General features: G+C 40.4%; 1 protein-coding gene and 1 long non-coding RNA gene across 3 annotated transcripts in view; one reads left to right on the top strand and one right to left on the bottom strand.

Moving 5' to 3' along the window:
• Positions 1-526: 526 nt before the first annotated feature.
• On the bottom strand, positions 527-3,799 carry RGS2 (regulator of G protein signaling 2). The gene is made up of 5 exons (XM_060088673.1): positions 3,672-3,799; positions 2,536-2,637; positions 2,377-2,438; positions 1,634-1,800; positions 527-1,386 (listed from the first exon to the last, which is right to left on the bottom strand). The coding sequence occupies exons 1-5, from the start codon at positions 3,779-3,781 to the stop codon at positions 1,192-1,194; spliced, it is 636 nt and encodes a 211-aa protein (XP_059944656.1). The 5' UTR covers positions 3,782-3,799; the 3' UTR covers positions 527-1,191.
• Positions 3,800-3,975: 176 nt separating this feature from the next.
• Positions 3,976-21,113, top strand: part of LOC132483379 (uncharacterized) — a 124,740-nt gene continuing 107,602 nt past the window's right edge. For both annotated transcript variants that reach the window (XR_009531065.1, XR_009531064.1), the window contains exons 1-5: positions 3,976-4,266; positions 9,708-9,820; positions 10,500-10,529; positions 12,854-13,074; positions 13,724-13,821. This is a non-coding gene — a long non-coding RNA (uncharacterized LOC132483379). The remainder of the gene's footprint in view (positions 4,267-9,707; positions 9,821-10,499; positions 10,530-12,853; positions 13,075-13,723; positions 13,822-21,113) is intronic.

Genomic DNA, 21,113 nt, shown 5'->3' with positions numbered 1-21,113 from the left:
TGAACAGTTTCAGGTGTGGATCTTGGAAGCTCATGCCATTACCTTGCGGGGGAACATGGAACCAAGGGAAGTAAAAAGGCCTGCTTTCCTCTTTATTTGGTTTCTTTATTTGGTTTCTTTCTTCATTTGAGCAGCTTAGTTATGTGAATAATTTTGGTGCTTTGTCTCTTACATCATTTTACTTCTCGTATTTAGCTGATCTTTAATACTCATGAAAGGCTTTAAAGCCAATGTTCCCATATTTTCAGTATCAAGCTTGATTTTTACAAGGTTGTATTAGAAAGGTTGATCTCAGGGTGGCTCTAAAGATGGGACCTGACCTCCTTTGACCTACGGAAGCATTAGAGATGGGAACAGATCTTCCCTGCAGCTGTAATTTCTCCGAGGATTGTCAATTCTCACTAAACAGGCCCATCAACTGACACTTCTTCTTCACCAGAGAGGAGATATTTCACCTTGTATCTGCCATATTCAGTTACCAGAAAAACCCACCCCAACCCACATCCGGACCAAATATTCAATAACATTATTTATCAAAATAAATTTATTAAAAGTATTCAAAGACCACTTCAAAGTTTAGCTGCCATCAGGACAGTTTTGGCACTCAGAATGGACATTGTTGTTTTCTACACAACAGCACTCATTCTATTACACACACCGATTGACAATTCAAACAGACTGTTTCAGTTTTAGAGTTACGTGAGAGAACAGTACTGATGATCTGTAGTCATAGGAACTTCAATACCCTTGCACATAGTAAACACGTGTTATCTAGTACTAAAGAAACTACAGCTAAACCACTATGTGGTAACAAAGGACTGATTTAGGGAAACATGTACAGCCAGCTCACTAAGGCCACATAACCCCAGACCTATTGATAGTAAATGCTTCTGGACCAACAGTATTACATCGTTATCTTTCAGTCTCAAGCTCCTGCTTTTCCAGCGCGAGACACGCCACGTTTAGACCACGCTTTCCCTGTGCTCCATCAGTTACGGAAGCTGTCCCAGTACCAGCTTCTCCTAGACGGCTACTGGCTTCCTGATTCACTACCCAACTCTGAATCAATAGTTCTGAGTGATGTTTCCTGAACACCCAGGCTGAATTCAAGGTCAGTCTTTTTGGCAGGTGACAGCCGTTCCCCTTAGGAAAAAAATGCAATGTCCTCGTTTCTGGCCTCCCTTTTTCATCTCAGGTAGCATGGGGCTCTGTGGTGATCTGTGGCTTTTTACACAAGTCCTGGTAGAATTCTGACTCCAAGAAACGGGGATAAGAGTTGTTCTCCATCAAGCTGTACACCCTTTTCTGGGCAGTTGTAAAGCAGCCACTTGTAGCCTCTTGTATGTTTTGGGCAATCAGAGTTTTGGTTTGAAAGTCTATGTTGATCTGAAATAAAACATAAAAAGTGGTTTATTCCATATTCAGAGTTAACAAAAAAACTAGCATGTGTGATTAGCTTCACCAGCCAAGGCACTGAAGAAATGTAATTAACCTCCCTGAAACTAGAAGTAGGGGAAAAACATTTACCCCACTCCGCTTTTAATGTGAGGTCTCTGCAGTTCTTTCTGTTTCACTTTGGTGCTGAGAATGTTTAAAACGTGCTAAAAGGAGGAACTTTTTTATCTCCCCTTACCTCTTTTGGAGCTTCTTTTTCTATGAAATCAGTATATATTTTCTTTGCTTTTGAGGACAGCTTTTGGGGTGACTTGGTTTTTTTGAAGTCTTCACAGGCCAGCCAGAATTCAATATTTTCTTCACAGAATTCAGATTTTAAAAAAGCCCTGAATGCAGCAAGACCATCTGGGGGTGGGGGTGGGGGGGAGAAAGAAAGCAAGCATACAGTGAACTGAGTGACCAAATAATCCCTTCCGTTTTTTCCTAGAACTCCCACTCCCCTGGCCCCATATTTTATTATTTCTAAATGATAGCAATTTTCTAGATTTCAGTCAACCTGTAATACTCAGAATTTAGCTCTTTAAAGACTAAGATGCCGGTCAGCAAAACGCTTAAGTTGGCACACTACTACAAAAATATATAAATACTTAGCTTCGCTGTTAATGTAAATATTTATAGGGGAGCCGTAAGTTCTCTGGGAACGACGTCTCTTGAAAACACTGTTTGCAATGGAAAACCTGACTCAACCTTAACAGAAAGCAACTGCCATTACAGTTTTGGGCTAATTTTTTTCCCACCTAGAGTGAAAAAGTCATGCATTTCCCTGGTTAATCACTGGGAAATAAAGGAGAAGAATACGCCTCATGTCATGGGGATTGTAAAGTAAAATTCCCCTTGGGCAAGCTGCTCTTGCTGTGTGGACACAACGTTTCTAGAGTCTCCTGATACTTGAAATGGATCAAATTCCAGAGGTTAACTTACATTTACTGGCTAGCAGCTCATCAAATGCTTCTGACCACAGCTGGGCTTCCTCGGGAGAAGGCCTGCAAGAGAAGTTCTGCGTATGAGCTCACTCATGTCAGAGGTTCCCTTTTCAGCTCAGCAGTGAGCTCATTTGCAAGTACAAGATTTTCAACTTACTTGGTGAAGGTTTGCTGTTTGCTTTTCTTGCCGGTTTTGGGCTTCCCAGGAGAGGAGGAATTTTGCAAGAAGTAGCTCAAACGGCTCTTCCAATCTTTCAATCTTAAAAAAAAAAAAAGAAAAGAAAAAAGAAAAAGGATATTCACTTAGTGGCAACACTTGAAATTGCCAATGCAGCTGAAGGCATTTTTACCAAATAAAGTTGCTCCCTCTGGCTACAGACAAACCAAATAAGACACAACTCTTCCTGTCAGTCTTACACCTTTAACGTTTAAACCCAGCACCTATATACTAAACACACTAGTTTCATCCACTCATCGGAACATAATGACTAGTTTTAAAACTAAGGGTAGAACTACCTACAATTATAGGGTGTTTTTATGAATCTAGTTTGCATAGTTCAAAAAGCAGATGTTATTTCTGGCCCACAGAAGGCAGCAGTTTTTCTGGAACGTTAATTACAAGTCTAAGACATTTCACACTTGATGAAACCCACAGTGGAACTGCCCTGAACCAGCCCGTGCTCACTTCCCTCTACCCTTCGCGCAGGAGGCTCTGGACCACCCTAGAAGCTGTGCGTAATGAAAGTATGTGTGTGAGATGGCCCGTCCTCCTCCCCCAATTACAACACTCATTTTAAGAAGATGATGCAGAACAATTATTTGTTCCACAGTCCTGAGTGGGTGAGATCTGCTGTTCAATTAAAAAAAAGAAAAGATTTTAAAAGAATATATTCGGAATCAGCAAAAAATATCTACATCGCAGCAGCCATGTAAAGCTGAGCAAAATTTACAGTGCAACGTACGAATGCTGGGGACGCGCTTCGGCCGCAGGATTCCCTGAAGTCATTTTCGCTGCAGGGGGACAAAAAGCTAACCAGCATCTACCACCGCCTCTGCATCAAGAATTTTCTGCAGTTTCTAAACTCTACCCGAGAGTCCTTCGCTCACGTCACAAAAATAAATACCCACGCAGGTTTAAACCTTACTTAACAAATGAACCTTTTCCACATTTTTTTTTTCCCTGCAGAGGTGCACGCTACCCAGTTCCAAGCGCAAATGTACCGCATTTGCAGCCGCCCAGGACAGCTGGGTCCGCAGGGGTGGCGGGGGGGGAGAGAAGAAAGCCTTACTCACAGGGTTCGCTTCATCTTCTCCCGCTTCTCCTCGCTCTTGGGGCCGGTGCCTGCGCTCTTGTCCATGGGTCCGCAGTCGTGCTGGACAGCCAGGAACATAGCACTAGGCATTATCGTTTTCCGACTGAGGATACTGCTCCGAGTAGCGGGGCGGGCGCCGCCGTATTTATAAAAGGCGGAGGCTCGGGGGCGGGGCCTGACGACGCCACTCCCGCCTCCAGTGGACGCCGATTGGCCAGCTGCAGCCGGGCACGGGGGCGAGGTCAGCGCCCGTCTGCGCAGTCACGGCTGCCAGCGAAGGGTCTGGAAGCGAGGAAGCTGCTGACGTCTGCGGCCCCGGCGTCGTGCGCAGTCGGGCCAAACGCGGCGACCGGCTCGGGTCGGTTTGGGAGCAGAGAAGTTTTCCCCCGAGTGGTCGCCAGACACCTCTGCCGAGTTGTGGCGGCCGGGCAGGGTCGCAGGGCTGTGGAGGCAGGGAGCCAGGTCGGCTGCAGGCCCGGCCGGGGCGCTCGCCCTCCCCTTCCTTTTCTCCATCCCCTCCCCTCCCCCACGCTCACGTGCTCCTGACCCCAAGGCGAGCGAGGATTGCCCAGCAGGTAAAGGTTGCTTGCTGGGAACCCGAGTGCAATTACCTTATTTTGAATTAGGATGTGTTTCCCCCTTTTTGGAGCGCACGCCCTCTCCCCACGCCTCATTTCTTGGTCTGCAAACTGAGGCCGTGGGGAGACCCTCATCTGTTCCTCTTTGCGACTCCATTTAATTTGCGGAAGGAAACCGTGAATGGGAGGAAAGGTGACGGTCCAGAGGCAGGTGGTGTGACTGACTTTGCGTTCTACCTGGGCGTCTCGTAGCACGTTTGGAGATGAACTTTGGTCAGGGAAGGGACAGGAGAAAGTGCTTTCCCTGGGTGTGCAGTTTTGATCACCAGCAGGCACGTGGCTGGGTCTGTCCGTGGGGTTGCAGACTCTCCCTCAGGAGTCCTTGGCTGCCTGTCCTTCCAGAACAGAAAGAGAAATCACAGACCTCCTTACGATGAGATAGAGGGAAACACCAAGACCTCGCAGCTGTCATACACCCGAATCAGTGTAAGAGTGCAAGGATGCAAGATTTCCTCCTGAGTGATTCTTAGTTGCTTAGAATTTACCAGAACACTTAATTGGTAAAAAGGAGAGGTGGCGGTGGAGGGAGGGAGGAGTTAACAGTTTGCTTTAATAAGCTTAGTCTGTGAAGTCTTCAAAAATCATCTTGCTGTAGCACGAGTTAAATGGTTTGATTGGTAAGGACGAGTAGATAACCGCAACTCCAAAATGATTTGATATCAGATAACATGATTAGAACCGTCCAGTGGAATATTCTAGTGGTTTTCCCTCAAGCGTCTAAGTAGCGAGATTAACAGCAAGGTATTAGACTGCAGCTATTCTCTCTGCTTTGCATAAGAGCTGTTAAAAGAAAATGGGGACTAGTTTACCATATTCTTACGATGAGCTGCCAGTAGTTGGAGCCCCCAGTTTGACTTGGACAGTAAAGCCTGCAATTACTACTAAAGAGGACAGCCGTGTACTCACTTATGGAAAGGAAAGTCATGTCGATTTCAGTAATAAATACTTGAAAGCACGTTTGTGAAATGTAAGAATATAATTTTTCTCAAGCCTATGTATACTCTGCATCTCTGAAAGAACTTTGCATATTTCCAACAGCTATTTTCACTTTCTGATGATTCAGTACTTATTTATTAAATATGTGTAACATGCAGACACTTGCCTTTTCTTGCTACTTTAAACCTCAATATGTTTTTCACTTGGAACCTTGGATGGTAGAATTCACTCATAGTGGAAAAGACAGGAGTTCTGACTCAGAGGCAGCAGGAGAGAGAGCTGGGCTTGTGTCAGGATATGTAGTTAGAGTCTCAGCTTCACCAGTAACTGCTAAGTAACTGCTGGGGCAGTCGCATCCCACCTCCCTGAGCACCAGTTTCTCATCTCTGTTAAGAGTAATGAATGTGTTTTTCTTGCCAGCCTCACTGTATATTATGGGAATCTTTCGTGAAAGGCCGTTGCAAATTTTAAAGTACTATACAAAAGTTTGTTTTTTCTTTAAAATTTTTGTGTGCATGGAAGAAGGAAATATCTGGAAGCATAGCTATTCAAGGTAGAAAAATCATTAAAGGATTAATTCAGGGTTTATTAGGTTATAAATGTGTAAGTACTAGTAAAATTCAAGATAACGTCACAGCTTTGTGGAGTACCAAGCTCGTAATAGATACTTAATAAATGTTCTCTGGGTAAAAAACAAATAAGAAAATAAGTAAACTGTTTAGGATTTGAACTTTTTCAGAGATCTTCAAGCCAGAAAAGTTTAATCATCTCAATACATTCACGACAGTGAATGTATGTCGTGAATGTATATGTATATCCATGTAAGTAACTGGTTTAAATACAGACTATTCCAGATGTTTCTTGTAAGTTTTTAATATAACTGTTTGCTTTTTTTTGCAAACCATTTCCGATTGACAACTGAAGTTAAGGCAGGCAGACGTACATTTAAAGCGAAAACTGCAGTGTTTGATGACTTCCCTTTTTTGCTGTTGTTGTGAGTGGCTTTTAGGTGAATGGGATTGCTTAATATGAAGATGACACATGCTTTCCATTCTGCGTTGGAGGAAGAAACAATGCAGTAGGATGTAAATACTGCACAGCAAAACCTTAGCTTGAGAGTGGCTTGATGAACTACATATACATTTCCCATGCTGAGTCTACCGTGCCCTCTACTGGAGAGGCTGTCTGCTGAGCGCATTAGTGGTAGAAGCTTGCAGGGTGGTCCTTGAACTTTTTGTATCTAAAAAAATTTAAGTTACAGAAGAAGGCAAACAAAAAATACAAGTTTTTAGTAACACCAAAAGGAGATTACGGAAAGCAAAAGTGTCCCCTGCCATACTTCTCTCTTCTGCACCCACTATATGCTATTATTAATAAAAACTATTATTATTATCTGAAAATACTTATACATAATAACTTGCATACTTATGCTTTAGAAATTTAGGAAACAAGATATATGCTTTAAAAGAAAAGGATCATTCTCTGTATTCTCTGTGCTTTACTTTTTTGGTTAGTAAGATATCTTAGTTCCTAAATTTGTAAAAGCTGTAAACCTGTTGCTTACCTCATGAAATCTTAAATTGGTGAGCAGTTTAAAAAAAGGAAAAAAAAATTAGGAAATTAAGTGCCCTGTGTCAAACGGTGTGATGAGTAATGGGAAATAATGAAAACTTTTAGTATCCTAATTGTTGAGTGTATTTGAGGAAGTGTGACACCTGTCTTGTCTTTTTGTCTGTCTTTTTTGTCCTTTTTTTCTTTTTGGTCTTATTCTCATTTAATTGGTGGAATATTCTTTTAACAGACGGAACATATGACCCCACAATGAATGAATTTATGACCCCACAGGATTATGTACTGTACTCTTCACTCCTAATATGGTCTGAGATTTAAAATTCATAATTGTTCTCTTTCTTAGAAGGTAATTTTCATACCTAGGAGTTGTTAAGAGAGAAAGTGTTTTTGTCAGGAATGAATCAGAGTTTCAACCAAATACTTGACATGTATTATAGAGGAGTTAATGATTTTACTAACCCTTGTATTGGTAATCTCAGTAAGAGCACTTCCATGGTTCTGCCTTAAATTCACCCATCGTGTGAAGTATGTCATACTTCAAATGCAGGCAGGGCCTCCTTAAATTTAATAATTCCCTCTTACTACGTAAAGCACCTGGATTCTCTTTGGAAACCAACAACAGGAGCATCACAAATTTTTTTTTCTTCCTGAATAAAAATCCTAATGTATATTGAAATACCTCTAGTAGGCTCCTGTAGTTAAAGAACACTTAGTATGAAGTCTAGGTTTGGGGGACTGTTTCCAGTATCTGCCTCTTGCTGCTGTCTTCTGTGACAGTGGGCCACATGGAATCTCAGGGGAGAGTAGGCCATTAGAAACACTTTCTGATGAAATAAGTTACATAGATGGCATATTACCTTATTAACTGCAGAGATAAAACTAGGGATTTCTTTCCTGGCATTTGTTCTCCTGGGATTTTAATTTCTGTGCACAGAATTTTGTCAAATCATGAAAATGTCAAGTGTCTATTGATTACTGTTTCGAAATCTTGGGATATTGGCATCATAACGTACAAGATTTCAAAGGTCTATATGATATCAGTTGCAGAGAATCTTTTTTTTTTTTTTTAAGTGTGAAGAAAGGCTTCTTTTCATCTAGTAAGTAAGGAATCCATTTGCACTGGTATTTCCAGCTTGCTGACTGTTCCTATGTAGGGAGTATTAATTCATTTTAGGCACTGGCTTTCAAAAGTCTTTGATCCATGGACTACTTCGCAAGAACCTAAAGCCTCGTGGATTTTCTCTCCCAAACACATTTTTTTAAACCAACAAAAATTCCCAAATCTTAACCGAATTAACTGATAAAAGAACAGTGCTTTCAAGGAGATACCAGTAGGCCCTGCCCCAACTGCCTTGTTATAAATGTTCAAGTCCTCAATAATGAGCTCACGTCCTCAGCTTCAAAAGACACAGTACTTTTGCCTTTATTTTCATAAATTATCCTTAGGAGAGCAGGATGGTTGGAGGGTTTGTCCATAATTGGGATACTTGCCTTTAGTTCCCAGTTCCTGGCATTATTTTAGTTATGACCCCAGGCAAATTGCTTAGCCTTCTTGTGCCTAGGCTTCGTATCTTCAGGGTGGAAGTAATTACAGCAGCCTTCCTTTGCGAGGAAGTGAAAAGAAAACATTGTGGGGACTGCATGAGTGTCTGGGTTGATGATAGCTCATAGTGCCCAGGCCCGGTGTTCAGCAAAACTTTGTAGTAGGACTAGTTTCTTCCAGGTTACTCTTTTTCCCATTTTGTTGTTGCTTTCCTAGCACCCACTATTTGCTGCTACTCTTAGGGTGGCAGGTCTTCCATTCAGGTGGAAGGGTTGAATCAGAAGGCCCTGAGTACCTACCGGTCCAAGGAGCAAAAGGACAAGTTCTGGCTGGCTTCAGCAGAGGACACGCTGCGTTAAGGGTGGGGGTGGCCAGGGGAGGGCTCTTCTGTCTGTGGTCCTGTCCCTGGGAGGATGCATCTGCTCTCCACCAGGCTCTAGGCCCTGGACTCTGTGCCATCCCTGCCTGATGCCACTGCTTTCTGGGTGTCTGTTCATCCACTGGGTTCCCTGGTGCTCCCTTTGTGCTCCTCCAAATGTCCATTGGGAACATCAGGGATGTAAGGTTACTTTTTGAAATGTTTTAAGTTCTTCCTGAAAAATGTTTTGGAAATGTCTAGCTCTTCACATGCTGACATTTCCATCTATTGATATTTTGAAAGAATTCTCCACTATTTTCACAGGGTGAATTCTCTCTACATTAGATATTTGGTGAAAATTCATCTATTTTTCTCAGTGCAGTGTAGGAAGGATGTTAAGTTGCCTCTGGTGGTTCTCCCTGTTCCTTTCTGAGTACATTCCCCTCTCCCCGCACCGTCCCCCTTTTTGATCATAGTGAAGCTTTCTTATTTGGAGACTTACAGACTTTCAGTGCTTCAATTATTTTATCTCTTTCAGTTAATGCAGTGTACATTTGTTTTCGTATTCTTCAAGAGTTTTAAAATAAATTTTAAACTAAACCTAGCAAAGGTGAGCATAGTCACCTGGCCTAGCCAAGCCTGGATCAGCCGTGTTTACCCCAGCAACATGAGGGGCTCTGGCCCCTGAATCTCTCATCCTTGTCTTGTAATCTGTGGTAAAACCCGGTCTATCCTTCCCGTGGTAATGGCAGAGCACAAAACAGCCAGTGTTTTGGCTGTGAGAGCAGTTATCCAATTTGCATTTTTAAAAATTCACCCTGACTGTGAGATGTCGGCATTTCATTTGGTGGCCTTTTCTCTTCTCGGAGACATGATCCTGAGGGAGACTGTAGGTTTTCCGGAATTGGGATATGGAGTAGAAGTTGATCTAGTCATTCATTTCTTCTCTTTCTATGCCTTGGTTCACAGGTCACTGTGAAGTTGGGACACGTGAGTTGGCAGAGATGAACTCTTCCTGCAGTGGACACCAACCCAGAGACGGCTAAGCGAGCATTCCCGAAGTCCTGCACTCAGCTGACCAGGTGAGGAGAAACTCCTCACAGCATACACTGTCCAATGGGAATAGCGACGGCTTGGGTGTCCAAGACACTGATTCAGCAGGACCAAATGCCGAGTAACTGCAGGATTCCAGGGAAGCCTCTTCATATTTGCAGGTCTCCATTTTTCTCTCTCTGAAGAGCAGGAAATATGTGAATAAACTCCATATTTTGAATCTGGTGGGGCAAGCTGGTGTGAAAAGTTCATCTTTGGCAGGACTGCGACAGTTTTTTTCCAAGAGTGCTAATTTTTTTTAGCATATTGTAGAGTTTTCTTGAAAGAATAAATCAACATTTATGTCAAGGTGCAAGGCATTATGCTCTGAGTCATTCTTCGTGCTGTCTTTCCAAAAGGTGATAAGCCTTTAGTTCTTGTCCTGAAACACCCAGCTGCAGCTGAGAGCTACAGAATTTCAGTCAGCTTGTCAATTTGTTCTTTATCTTCTCTTTTCCACCTCCTGCCCCTTGGGGAACATCATGATCCCTTGGGCTGGTGGATGACTGTAGCAAACCTGAGGGACTTCTGGAGGAAGGTGTCTCTGCTTTGTGAGACTACCACCTGGGTGGAGCGTCTCCCTTTTTTAAAAAACATTAAATAGTTAATGTTTGTTTGTCATATAATATAGAAACAGACCTTCTTAGCAGACTGTTTTTTTATTTTCAGGGGAGAAGAGCTTATGAACTTGATGAAAAGGTAAGAGTGTGTGTGTCAGTTGTTTTGGGGGAGGGTAGAGAAGTGGGCGGGTGATGGTGGCTATCAGATGTTCGAAAGCTTAGCAAAGTCGTGAGTTTAAGCTGGTCAGGAGAACTTTCTCTGTGGGTCTCCCAGATCTAAGCCAGGGGATTTTTATAGAGATATCCAATTGACTTTCTGTTTGGGAAGAGGGTTTTCTTTCCGCCTTCTTTGCAGCATCTGCTTGTTTGTCCCTTCAATGCTGAAGTTCCTTAGCTGTCTTCTGTGTTTGCTCTGCACGTTCACGCTATGCAGTCACTCCCATAAACTCAGCTGTTTTCTGTGTGCTGATGAATGTCTATGCTCGTCTCTCTCCTAATCTCAGACCTTTTTAGCTAATTGTCCATTAGCTTGATTCACCTAGATGACTCATAGGCGGTTCAAGTGAACGTGTTGAAAACAGCATTTCCCATCTTTGCACCTAAACCTGTTTCTTTGCCTTTGTTCTCTGTCTCAGTTACCAAAGACAAATTGAGTTTCTCTTTGAGTTCCACCCTCTCCCAGTCTCATATCAAGTTTATCCTGCCTATTCATTTTACTTCTTAAATGTATCTTGAGACTATAAACTTCTCTTTACTCCATTTCCACTTTCCTGATTCTCTCTTCATCTCTCTTATGGATCCAGGCAAAACTTCTAATTGATCTCTCACCTGCTAATTGATCCTCTCTAATGAATGATCTGTTTTCAGGCAGTGTGATTCTACTAAAACACTTGTCTGGTCATGATTGCTTTTCTGATTAAAACCACTAATGGCTTGTCATTACCCTTAAGTTCCAGATTGCTTAAATTGCCCTACAAGATCCTTTCTGTCTGGCCCCTGAAAGCCTTTCATTTATTACGTGGTCTTCTGTGACTGCTGCCTTGCTCTCTATGCCCCTACCTACTGAATATTTTGTAGTTCCTTCCACATGCTATGCTTCCTCTTTCCTTTAGCCATTTGCTCATGCTGTTCCCTCTACTTGGACCTTTTTCCATTCTTTCCACTCTTTATCCGACTTTCTTCTGTATGATTCATACTCTTCCAGGTATCGCTTAAGTGAACTTTCTTTGTGTACACCACCTACACACTTTTCTTCCCTCCACTGACATATCTGGATACGGTGCTCCTCTTAAGTGCAGTCATAGCACCTGTTAATTTACTTACCACAATGGATTGTAATTTCCTGGTTTCTTGTCACTGTTCATCACTAGACAATTTCTCTTTCTCCTCCGCCTTCTCTCTCCCTCCCCCTCCTTCTTCTTCTCCTTCTTCTTTTTAAAAATTATTATATCCTGGAACATAGAGAATCCTCAGTAAATATTTGCTGAGGGAATGGATGGGTGGACATACAAATGAGTGAATGAGTGAATGAATGCATGCATGGTAACCCTTCCAGGGCGTTTGACATCTGTTACCAGTGTGACTTGTGCCAGAGGTTCATATGTTCTCCATATCTGTAATTAAATTCCTATTGTAACCTTATAAACTTTCCATACTAACATTGAACTTTGCAGTGTTTTTAAGTTTTCTATTCTTTCTGTTGGTATTTTTTCTGTGTGCAATTTATGAAATAATCTATTTGTTGGTTTTCTTAAAAATCTGACTTTTACCTATTGTAAATAGGTTTACAGGTTTAGAGGCTATTCATTTAAAACATTATGAATGTGTGAAAAATCTCACATTTCCTCTAATAAAAATGTTTAAAAAAATAAAAACCCCACAGGATTAAAAAGGTCACACAGTATTATCATTTGTTTTCCTTTCACTGTCTCTTACCATATATATTTGAATGAAGCCATATAGATGTGTATATGTGTGTGTGTGTGTGTGTGTGTGTGTGTGTGTGTGTATTTGTCTTAGACAATTTAATAGTAAATTAGATCTAATATAAAAGTAGCTTGTTTCTTGTTTTTAGGAATTTCCAGTTTGGACCATTATGTAATAGGTTGCCTCTTTTTTGCTTCTGTCAGATAAACGGACTGAGGCCTAACGCATTGTAGATTTTAGAAAACAGAACATTTCCTAATGGTTTTAAAACTTTCATAATGATAGAAAATAATATCCTTTACACTTTCACTGCTTTTAAACTCTGAATATCTGTTCGCATATAAGCAGTATTGCATTATTTGGATTGTAATGTTCAATTTATTATAACATTATAATATATAATATGTACAATTAGCAGTTTAGGTAATTTTCCTAGGTTCAGGAAGAGGAAAACGAATAAGAAAGCCTTATTAAAAGTATGATCAATTGGGTAGCACTTAAAAGAGTTGAAAAATTTTTCTGGATTTCTGCTTTGAGGTCTTGTGTTGAGCCTGTGCAATTACCTCCTGTTCTTCCCCACAATCCACTGAAATGGGAAGAAATTAAAAAGAGAGAGAAGAAAAGAAAAGAGGAAACTTTGTAGGACTGCTGTAAAAGAGGAAAATGTACCATTGATGTATAAGAAATATGGAACTTGGGGAATATGTGAAACAGAAAGGACCAAATGGAAGCAAAAACCTATCAGACTTGAATAGCAGGTAAGTTGGTTCCTCTTGAGAAGTAAGTGGACAGTGTCCTCAATTTAACCTGAAAAAGTTTCCTTTTTGGAGCAACAGGTTTGAACAAGGGTGTGCTATAGGGGTCATGGGTGAGGGGGATATTACATTATTTTAGAAGGTGTACCAGTGATCCACATGCTGTGTTTCCCTGGGTTTTGTTTTATACAGAGAGTGTACGAGATGAAGAGCTTGTAGGCCAAGGAGGAAATAAAAATAAAAGTCAAAGGCTATTTAGAAATTACTAAAATGGGACAGTCATCTATGAAAAGCTGTGGAATGTGGTCACAGCCATACACAGAAAATAACTTGTCTTAATTTCTTTTAAATTTGAAGTATAGTTGATTTACAATCAACTATTACATTAGTTTCAGGTATACAACATAATGAATCAATATTTTTATAGATAATACTCACATAAAGTTATTATGAAATACTGGCTATATTCCCTGTGGTGCACATTACATCCTTGTATCTTACTCCTTTTATACCTAGTAGTTTGTACCTCTTAATCCCCTTCACCCGTCTTGCCCCATGCCTCTTCCCTCTCCCCATTGGTACCCAGCTTGTTCTCCGTATCTGTGAGTCTGTTTCTGTTTTGTTTTATTCATTCGTTTGTTTCATTTTTTAGATTCCACATATAGTAGAAGAAAGACTGAAGATAAATGAACCCATCCACGTTTGTCACTCAGTGGTTATTTGAGTGCAGTGTTGAGAAGGTGTGTGAAGGTGAGTCTGTGCTGACTGGGCAGCACTACTGTTAGTGAGCAGTGACTTCAGGGTTCAATGGATTTTTCAGATGAGCTGAATAAAACTGCTAGGGGTCTGGTAATTCCTATATCGCTCCAAACCACAGAATGACAGGAAGTTTCCCCAATAATTTTTTTTTTTTTTTTGCGGTACGCGGGCCTCTCACTGTTGTGGCCTCTCCCGTTGCAGAGCACAGGCTCCAGACGCGCAGGCTCAGCGGCCATGGCTCACGGGCCCAGCCACTCTGCAGCATATGGGATCTTCCTGGACCGGGGCACGAACCCGTGTCCCCTGCATCGGCAGGTGGACTCTCAACCACTGCGCCACCAGGGAAGCCCTCCCCAATAATTGTTTTGAGGCAGGCACATTTCTGGTGCCCACATCTGCTGAAGAAAGCACTCAAAACTAAAGAAAAAATTCAGTTATAAAGATGTAGATACCTTAAATAAAATATTTTAAATATTTCCACTGTAAACAGTTTCAAGTAAGCAGAAACACTGTGCACAGTGAAATATAGAATTCGTGGTACCTACAAGTGATAAGCTCCTTTGCAGAAATTGAAGAATTTATATCATAATTCACAGATGAGGTGGTGAATAATATCTGCCCGGCTTTGCTGCGTGGGGCAGTTCACAGGGTGGGCAGTGCTGTTGACCTGCTTCCCCAGGGCATGGCAGGAATCACTAGCATCCACACCAAGAGTCTGAGAGCTAGGTGAAAGCTCAAGCAGAAAGTCCAGCACCGGACTTTGAAGGTCAAACTTACATTTGGTATTGGTTGAGTTTGTTATCTGTATGTCTGTCTTATCATGAGATACGAACTATAATGATTCACCTTTGTTGCCATCTAGTACAGACATTTCCATAAAGCAAGCGTTAAGAAAATCCTTGTTAATTGAACCTAATCACAGGAGCTATGGAATAGTGGGGCATTCACGGGTCTTGGAGACAAGGATTTGGTTTCATTCAAGCCAGGCTGCTAGTGCGTATCTGCTTTTGTCACGTTACTTCCCTCATGACTCGGCTGGGACACCCCCTCTGGGGAGCCTCTTCGAGGCCCCCCGCGTCCTGAGCGAGCTCACTTGTGTGCTGCCACGACCCCGTGCTTCCCTCTTCTGGGGCGGTTCGCTTCTCCTGCGTTTCCTCTGTGAGACAGTGGTGCTTGAGGCCAGAGACTCTGTCCTTTGCATCCCTGTGTCTGCAGAGAACAGCCCTTGTCTGGACACAGTAAGGGCTGACCACACTTGATACATGAATGAAGGATTTAACTTCCCTGAGCTTAATTTTTCTCCATTTGAAAAATGAGAACGTTAATAATACATGAGATGAAGTAAGTCAGAAAAAGAAAAACAAATATCGTTTATTAACGCATATATGTGGAGCTTAGAAAAATGGTACAGATGAACCGGTTTGCAGGGCAGAAATAGAGACACAGAGGTAGAGAACAAACATATGGACACCAAGGGGGGAAAGCGGTGGGGGCGGTGGGGATGGTGGTGTGATGAATTGGGCGATTGGGATTGACATGTATACACTGATGTGTATAAAATTGATGACTAATAAGAACCTGCTGTAAAAAAAAATAATAATAATACATGAGAATGGGGTTTTCAAGAATCTTCCTTAGAAAAAAGTCTGGCCCTTTCATAATAAATGCAGTAGGTTTTGTTTATTGAACACCTATTACATGTGCCAAACACTGGCCAGGCACTCTCTATTATTATCATTCTCTCTTATCCTTCCACGTTTGTGAGGTAGGTGCTATTATCTCCATCTTACAGATGCTTGGAGACCTGAAGAAGCTGCCCCAACTAAATAGCAAGCATGTCCGGCAGAGCCAGGGTTTGAATCCCAAGCCTGTAATTGTTCCACTGTAGAATTGATGTTTCTATGGGAAGCTCAGTTTGGGTTGTCGTCGGTAGGTCTCCTCGTGGGTACCCTGGCTGTGTAATTATGATCTGTAAAAGGTCGATCGTGAAAGTTGAGCTGGTGAAATCCAGCCTTGAGTACATTGCTGGGCACGTGGTAATTTGCATGCTCAATATAATTGTTGAATGAAATAATGAATTAGTTAATTAATAGAAAACCCATGAATGTTATTCTTAGTAATTTATGTAATAAACCAAGAGACTGTTTATATGTGTGTGATTCAAGAGTGTTTAAACACCCACAACTTCAGATGACGTACAGATATTCCTAGGAAGGTAAAATTGGAAGTTGATTTTCATTTAGTGAGTGAAAAAACGTGAAATAAAAGGATTGGCTAGTCATCTAGGGATCTCTTAAAAATGAAAATCCCTATATTCCATTCCCAGAGTTTGTTATTTTTATGCTCTCCTCTCGTGGATGTGAAATAAAATGCTTTGTAAATTGTGGAGTGCTGTACACACTTAATATATTACCAAGAAACTGTGTGTGTGTTGTGTGTGTGTTTCCCATGAAGGTGGAGAAAGTATCCTTTGGGATCTGTTGAAAGTAAAGGAAGAGAACAGTTAAGAGCCTCAGTTAAATCAGAAAAGAAAGGGGCTCTTTCATTCAGTGAAAGGAATATTTCTTTTGTCAGTATCTCCCCCAGAAGCAAGTCTGGTTGACTAAAATTTAACAAAGAGATCCCATTGGTGTGTTTGGTTATTTTGTGGTTGAGGCATCCTCGGTTACCCCAGGTGATAGCAGTGTATTGTGACTGTGTACACGCAGTCTGAAGGGAGAGCCAGGAAACTCTGAGCAAGGCTGCAGTGCTCAAAATCTGGCCCAGCTCTGGGAGCCAAGGGTAATTCTGCTTGTCTGTCATGCTTGTGACTCAGCACTCCTCTCCTTGCTTCCCTTTGTAGATGTCTTCCTATTCCATAATTGGTTACTACTTTTGTCTCTACTTGTTTCTGCCTCATGGCTTCTGCTTACTGCCTTCTGTCTTTAAAAATACCAGTAAGCAACATTTATTGAGGCTTACTGTGTGCCAAGCAGAATTTCACCTTTATTCTCAGAACAACCTTTTGAGGTAGGAATAGGGTGTCCTTGTTATCTGTATTCATTACTATAGTCCCCACACTGAGTGCACAGGGATGCTAAGGCCATCAAAATAGGAAAACATCCACTAATGAGTTGAAAACCAATGCATTTTACACTCAAAACCCTCTTCCCACTTCATAGTAGTCTTGGTAATTAACAATCACTGACATACAATGCACATGTAATGCAAAGCCGAATAGCAAAATTTGCAAAAGATGCAGACTGTCACAAAGTCGATGTCAATAGGAAGGTCATTGGTAAAAGACCGTCCGAGAGTGTGTCCAGTTAACAATTAGAGAAGAGGAAATTGACAAGGCCTGTGTTAATTTTGCTACTTGAGAACCAGTTTTGCTGTTCTGAAATACATTTTGGACATCTTTGGTATGTGCACTGTTATATAATTGAGTGTAGGCATTAACGTAGGCCAGATTTTTATCCTTTTTAGGCCTGTCAGGTTTTCGTGGAATAAGAATTAGGCTTCTGGAACATAATGTCAGTGATTTTTGACTGATATATGCTAATGGGGTTAGGGAAACATGAATACTTGGAGTCCTTAAAAATTGAGGGTCATCTAAGATCTATAAATGATGGAGCTGTGACTATTCATAGGCCCAAATAGTGTCTTTGGCTTTCACTGTAAAGTCCTGCTAATAGCATCTTAGTTTTATATAGGATATTATAATTTGAGGTTATTTTCATGTGCATCATCTCATTTCATGGTTATTTATAACTATAAATATATAAACATTGGGATGCATGTATCTTTTTGAGTTATAGTTTTCTCCAGATATATGCTCAGGAGTGGGATTGCTGGATCATATATTATTTTTAACTATATGGAGTAGAAAAGGGAAATAACATTATGTTTTAAAGATGAGGATACTGAGGTTAGTCTGATGTCACATATTAGTAAGTGACACTCCAGTACTAGAATGACTTCCCTAAATCCTGGTTCAGTGCTTTTCCTACTCCCCCAAATAAAAACAGAGAATAAGGAAGGAACAATATCATCTCTGTTTTATAAAGGAAGAAATTATAGAAAACTCAAACATTGTAGATGCACACTGGGAAAATCGCTTGGCAAATTAAGTGGAATAATCATGTGTCCATAATCTGACAATTACTAAAAGAATTAACAAAATTGGAGTTACCCAGACTAATTACCCTTTTTACCCAGGGCAGCTTTTAAAATCTTACCTGATTTTTTTCATCAATTTTTTTTGTTTCTTTTTGTTTTTTTATTGAGGTATAGTTGATTTACAATGTTGTGTTAGTTTCAGGTGTACAGCACAGTGATTCAGTTATACGTGTGTGTGTGTGTATATATGTTCTTTTTCAGATTAGTTTCCCTTATAGGTTATTACAAGATATTGAATAGAGTTCCCTGTGCTATACAGTAGGACCTTGTTGGTTATCTGTTTTGCATATAGTAGTGTTTATATGTTAACCCCAAACTCCTAATTTATCCCTCCCCCCACCCCTTTCCCTTTTGGTAACCACAAGTTTGTTTTCTGTGTCTGTGAATCTGTTTCTCTTTTATAAATAAGTTCATTTGTATCATTTTTTTAGATTCCATACATAAGCGATACCATATGATACTTGTCTTTCATTGTCTGGCTTACTTCACTTAGTATGATAATCTCTAGGTCCATCCATGTTGCTGCAGATTGTATTATTTCATTCTTTTTAATGGCTGAGTAGTGTTCCATTGTGTATGTGTGTGTGTGTGTGTGTGTGTGTGTGTGTGTGTGTGTGTATATATATATATATATATATATATGTAAATACCACATCTTTATCCATTTATCTGTTGATGGACATTTAGGTTGCTTCCATGTCTTGGCTATTGTAAATAGTGCTGCTAAGAACATTGGGGTGCATGTGTCTTTTTGAGTTATAGTTTTCTCCAGATATATGCGCAGGAGTGGGATTGCTGGATCATATGGTAGCTCTATTTTTAGTTTTTTAAGGAATGTCCTTACTGTTCTCTGTAGTGGCTGTACCAATTTACATTCCCACCAACAGTGTAGGAAGGTTCCTTTTTCTCCACACTGTCTCTAGCTTTTTTTTTTCTTCCTTTTTTTCCTTTTTTTTGGCTGCACTGTGTGGCATGAAGGATTTTAGTTCCCTGACCAGGGATAAAACCCATGCCCCCTGCAGTGGAAGCATGGGGTCTTAACCACTGGACTACTAGGGAAGTCCCTCTCTGGCATTTATTATTTGTAGACATTTTGATGCTGGCTGTTCTGACCTGTGTGAGATCATACCTCACTGTAGTTTTGATTTGCATTTCTCTAGTAGTTAGCAATGCTGAGCATTTTTTTCATGTGCCTGTTGGCCATCAGTCTGTCTTCTTTGGAGAAATGTCTATTTAGATCTTCTGCCCATTTTTTGATTGGGTTGTTTGTTTCTTGGATATTGAGCTGTATGAGCAGTTTGTATATTTGGGAAATTAATCCCTTGTCCGTTGAATTGTTTGCAAATAGTTTCTCCCATTCTTTAGGTTGTCTTTTCATTTTGTTTGTGGTTTCCTTTGCTGTGCAAAAACTTTAAGTTTAATTAGGCCCCATTTGTTTATTTTTGTTTTTATTTCCATTACTCAAGGAGACAGATCCAAAAAACATTGCTGCGATTTATGTCAAAGTGTTCTGCCTATGTTTTTCTTGAGGAGTTTTATGGTAATCTGGTCTTACATTTAGGTCTTTAATCTATTTTGAGTTTACTTTTGTATATGTGTTAGAGAATGTTCTAATTTCATTCTTTTACTTGTAGCTGTCTAGTTTTCCCAGCACCACTTATTGAAGAGACTGTCTTTTCTCCATTGTATGTTCTTGCCTCCTTTGTCATAGATTAATTGACCGTAAGTGCGTGGGCTTATTTCTGGGCTTTCTATCCTGTTCCATTGACCTATATGTCTGTTTTTGTGCCAGTTCCATATTGTCTTGATTACTGTAGCTTTGTAGTATAGTCTGAAGTCAGGGAGCCTGATCCCTCCAGCTCTGTTTTTCTTTCTCAAGATTGCTTTGGCTATTCGGGGTCTTTTGTGTTTCTGTAGAAATTTAAAAAAAAATTTGTTCTAGTTCTGTGAAAAATGCCATTGGTAATTTGATAGAGATTGAATCTGTAGATTGCCTTGTGTAGAATGGTCATTTTAACAGTATTGATTCTTCCAATCCAAGAACACAGTATATCTTTCCATCTGTTTGTGTGGTCTTCAATTTCTTTCATCAGCATCTTATAGTTTGTTGGAGTACAGGCCTTTTGTCTCCTTAGGTAGGTTTATTCCTAGGTATTTTATTCTTTTTGATGCACTGGTAAATGGGATTGTTTCCTTAATTTCTCTTTCTGCTGTTTCATTGTTAGTGTATGGAAATGTGACAGATTTCTGTGTATTAATTTTGTATCCTGCAACCTTACTGAATTTGTTGATGAGCTCTAGTAGTTTTCTGGTAGCTTCCTTAGGATTTTCTGTGTATAGTACCATGTTGTCTGCAAACAGTGGTATCTAAAAAAACAGTTGAAAAGATCCATGAAACTAAAAGCTGGTTCTTTGAAAAGATAAACAAAATTGATAAATCTTTAGCCAGACTCATCAAGAAAAAAAGAGAGAGGGCCCAAATCAGTAAAATCAGAAATGAAAAAGGAGAAGTTACAGGATATAAAGCATCATAAGAGACTACTATGAGCAACTATGCACCAATAAAATGGACAACCTCAAGAAATGGACAAAGTCTTAGAAAGGTACAGGTTCCTAGGACTGAACCAGGAAAAAATGGAAAATGCAAACAGACCAATTAGCTACCGAAATTGAATCAGTAATTTAAAAACTCCCAACAAACAAAAGTACAGGACCAGATGGCTTTACAGGTGAATTCTACCAAACATTTAGAGAAGAGTTAACACCTATCCTTCTGAAACTATTCCAAAAAATTGCAGAGGGAGGAACACTTCTGAACTCATTCTATGAGGCCACCATCACCCTAATACCAAAATCAGCAATATGTTTTGTTGCAATTTTTTTTCTTTTTTAAAATTGGTTTGTTAACCATGATAAATCACATAGGTCAGTACAGTTTTTGTACTTTTCTCTTTGTGAAAAATAATATGTGGTCCTAAGCATTTACTTAAAAAAATAAGTCAAAAACAAAACAAGACAACTCCAGCCAGGAGAGACTTAGTCTTGGGGTGATTGATAGCTGATCATATGCTAATAGTTTCTTCTGCTTAAAATTAATGGTATACTTAACTTGTAACCACAGTTTA

The sequence above is a fragment of the Mesoplodon densirostris genome, chromosome 2 (genome assembly GCF_025265405.1).
Source record: "Mesoplodon densirostris isolate mMesDen1 chromosome 2, mMesDen1 primary haplotype, whole genome shotgun sequence".
In the NCBI taxonomy this organism is placed as follows: Eukaryota; Metazoa; Chordata; class Mammalia; order Artiodactyla; family Ziphiidae; genus Mesoplodon; species Mesoplodon densirostris.
Note: the sequence above shows the minus strand (reverse complement) of the source record. Positions and strands in the feature narration are given on the sequence as shown.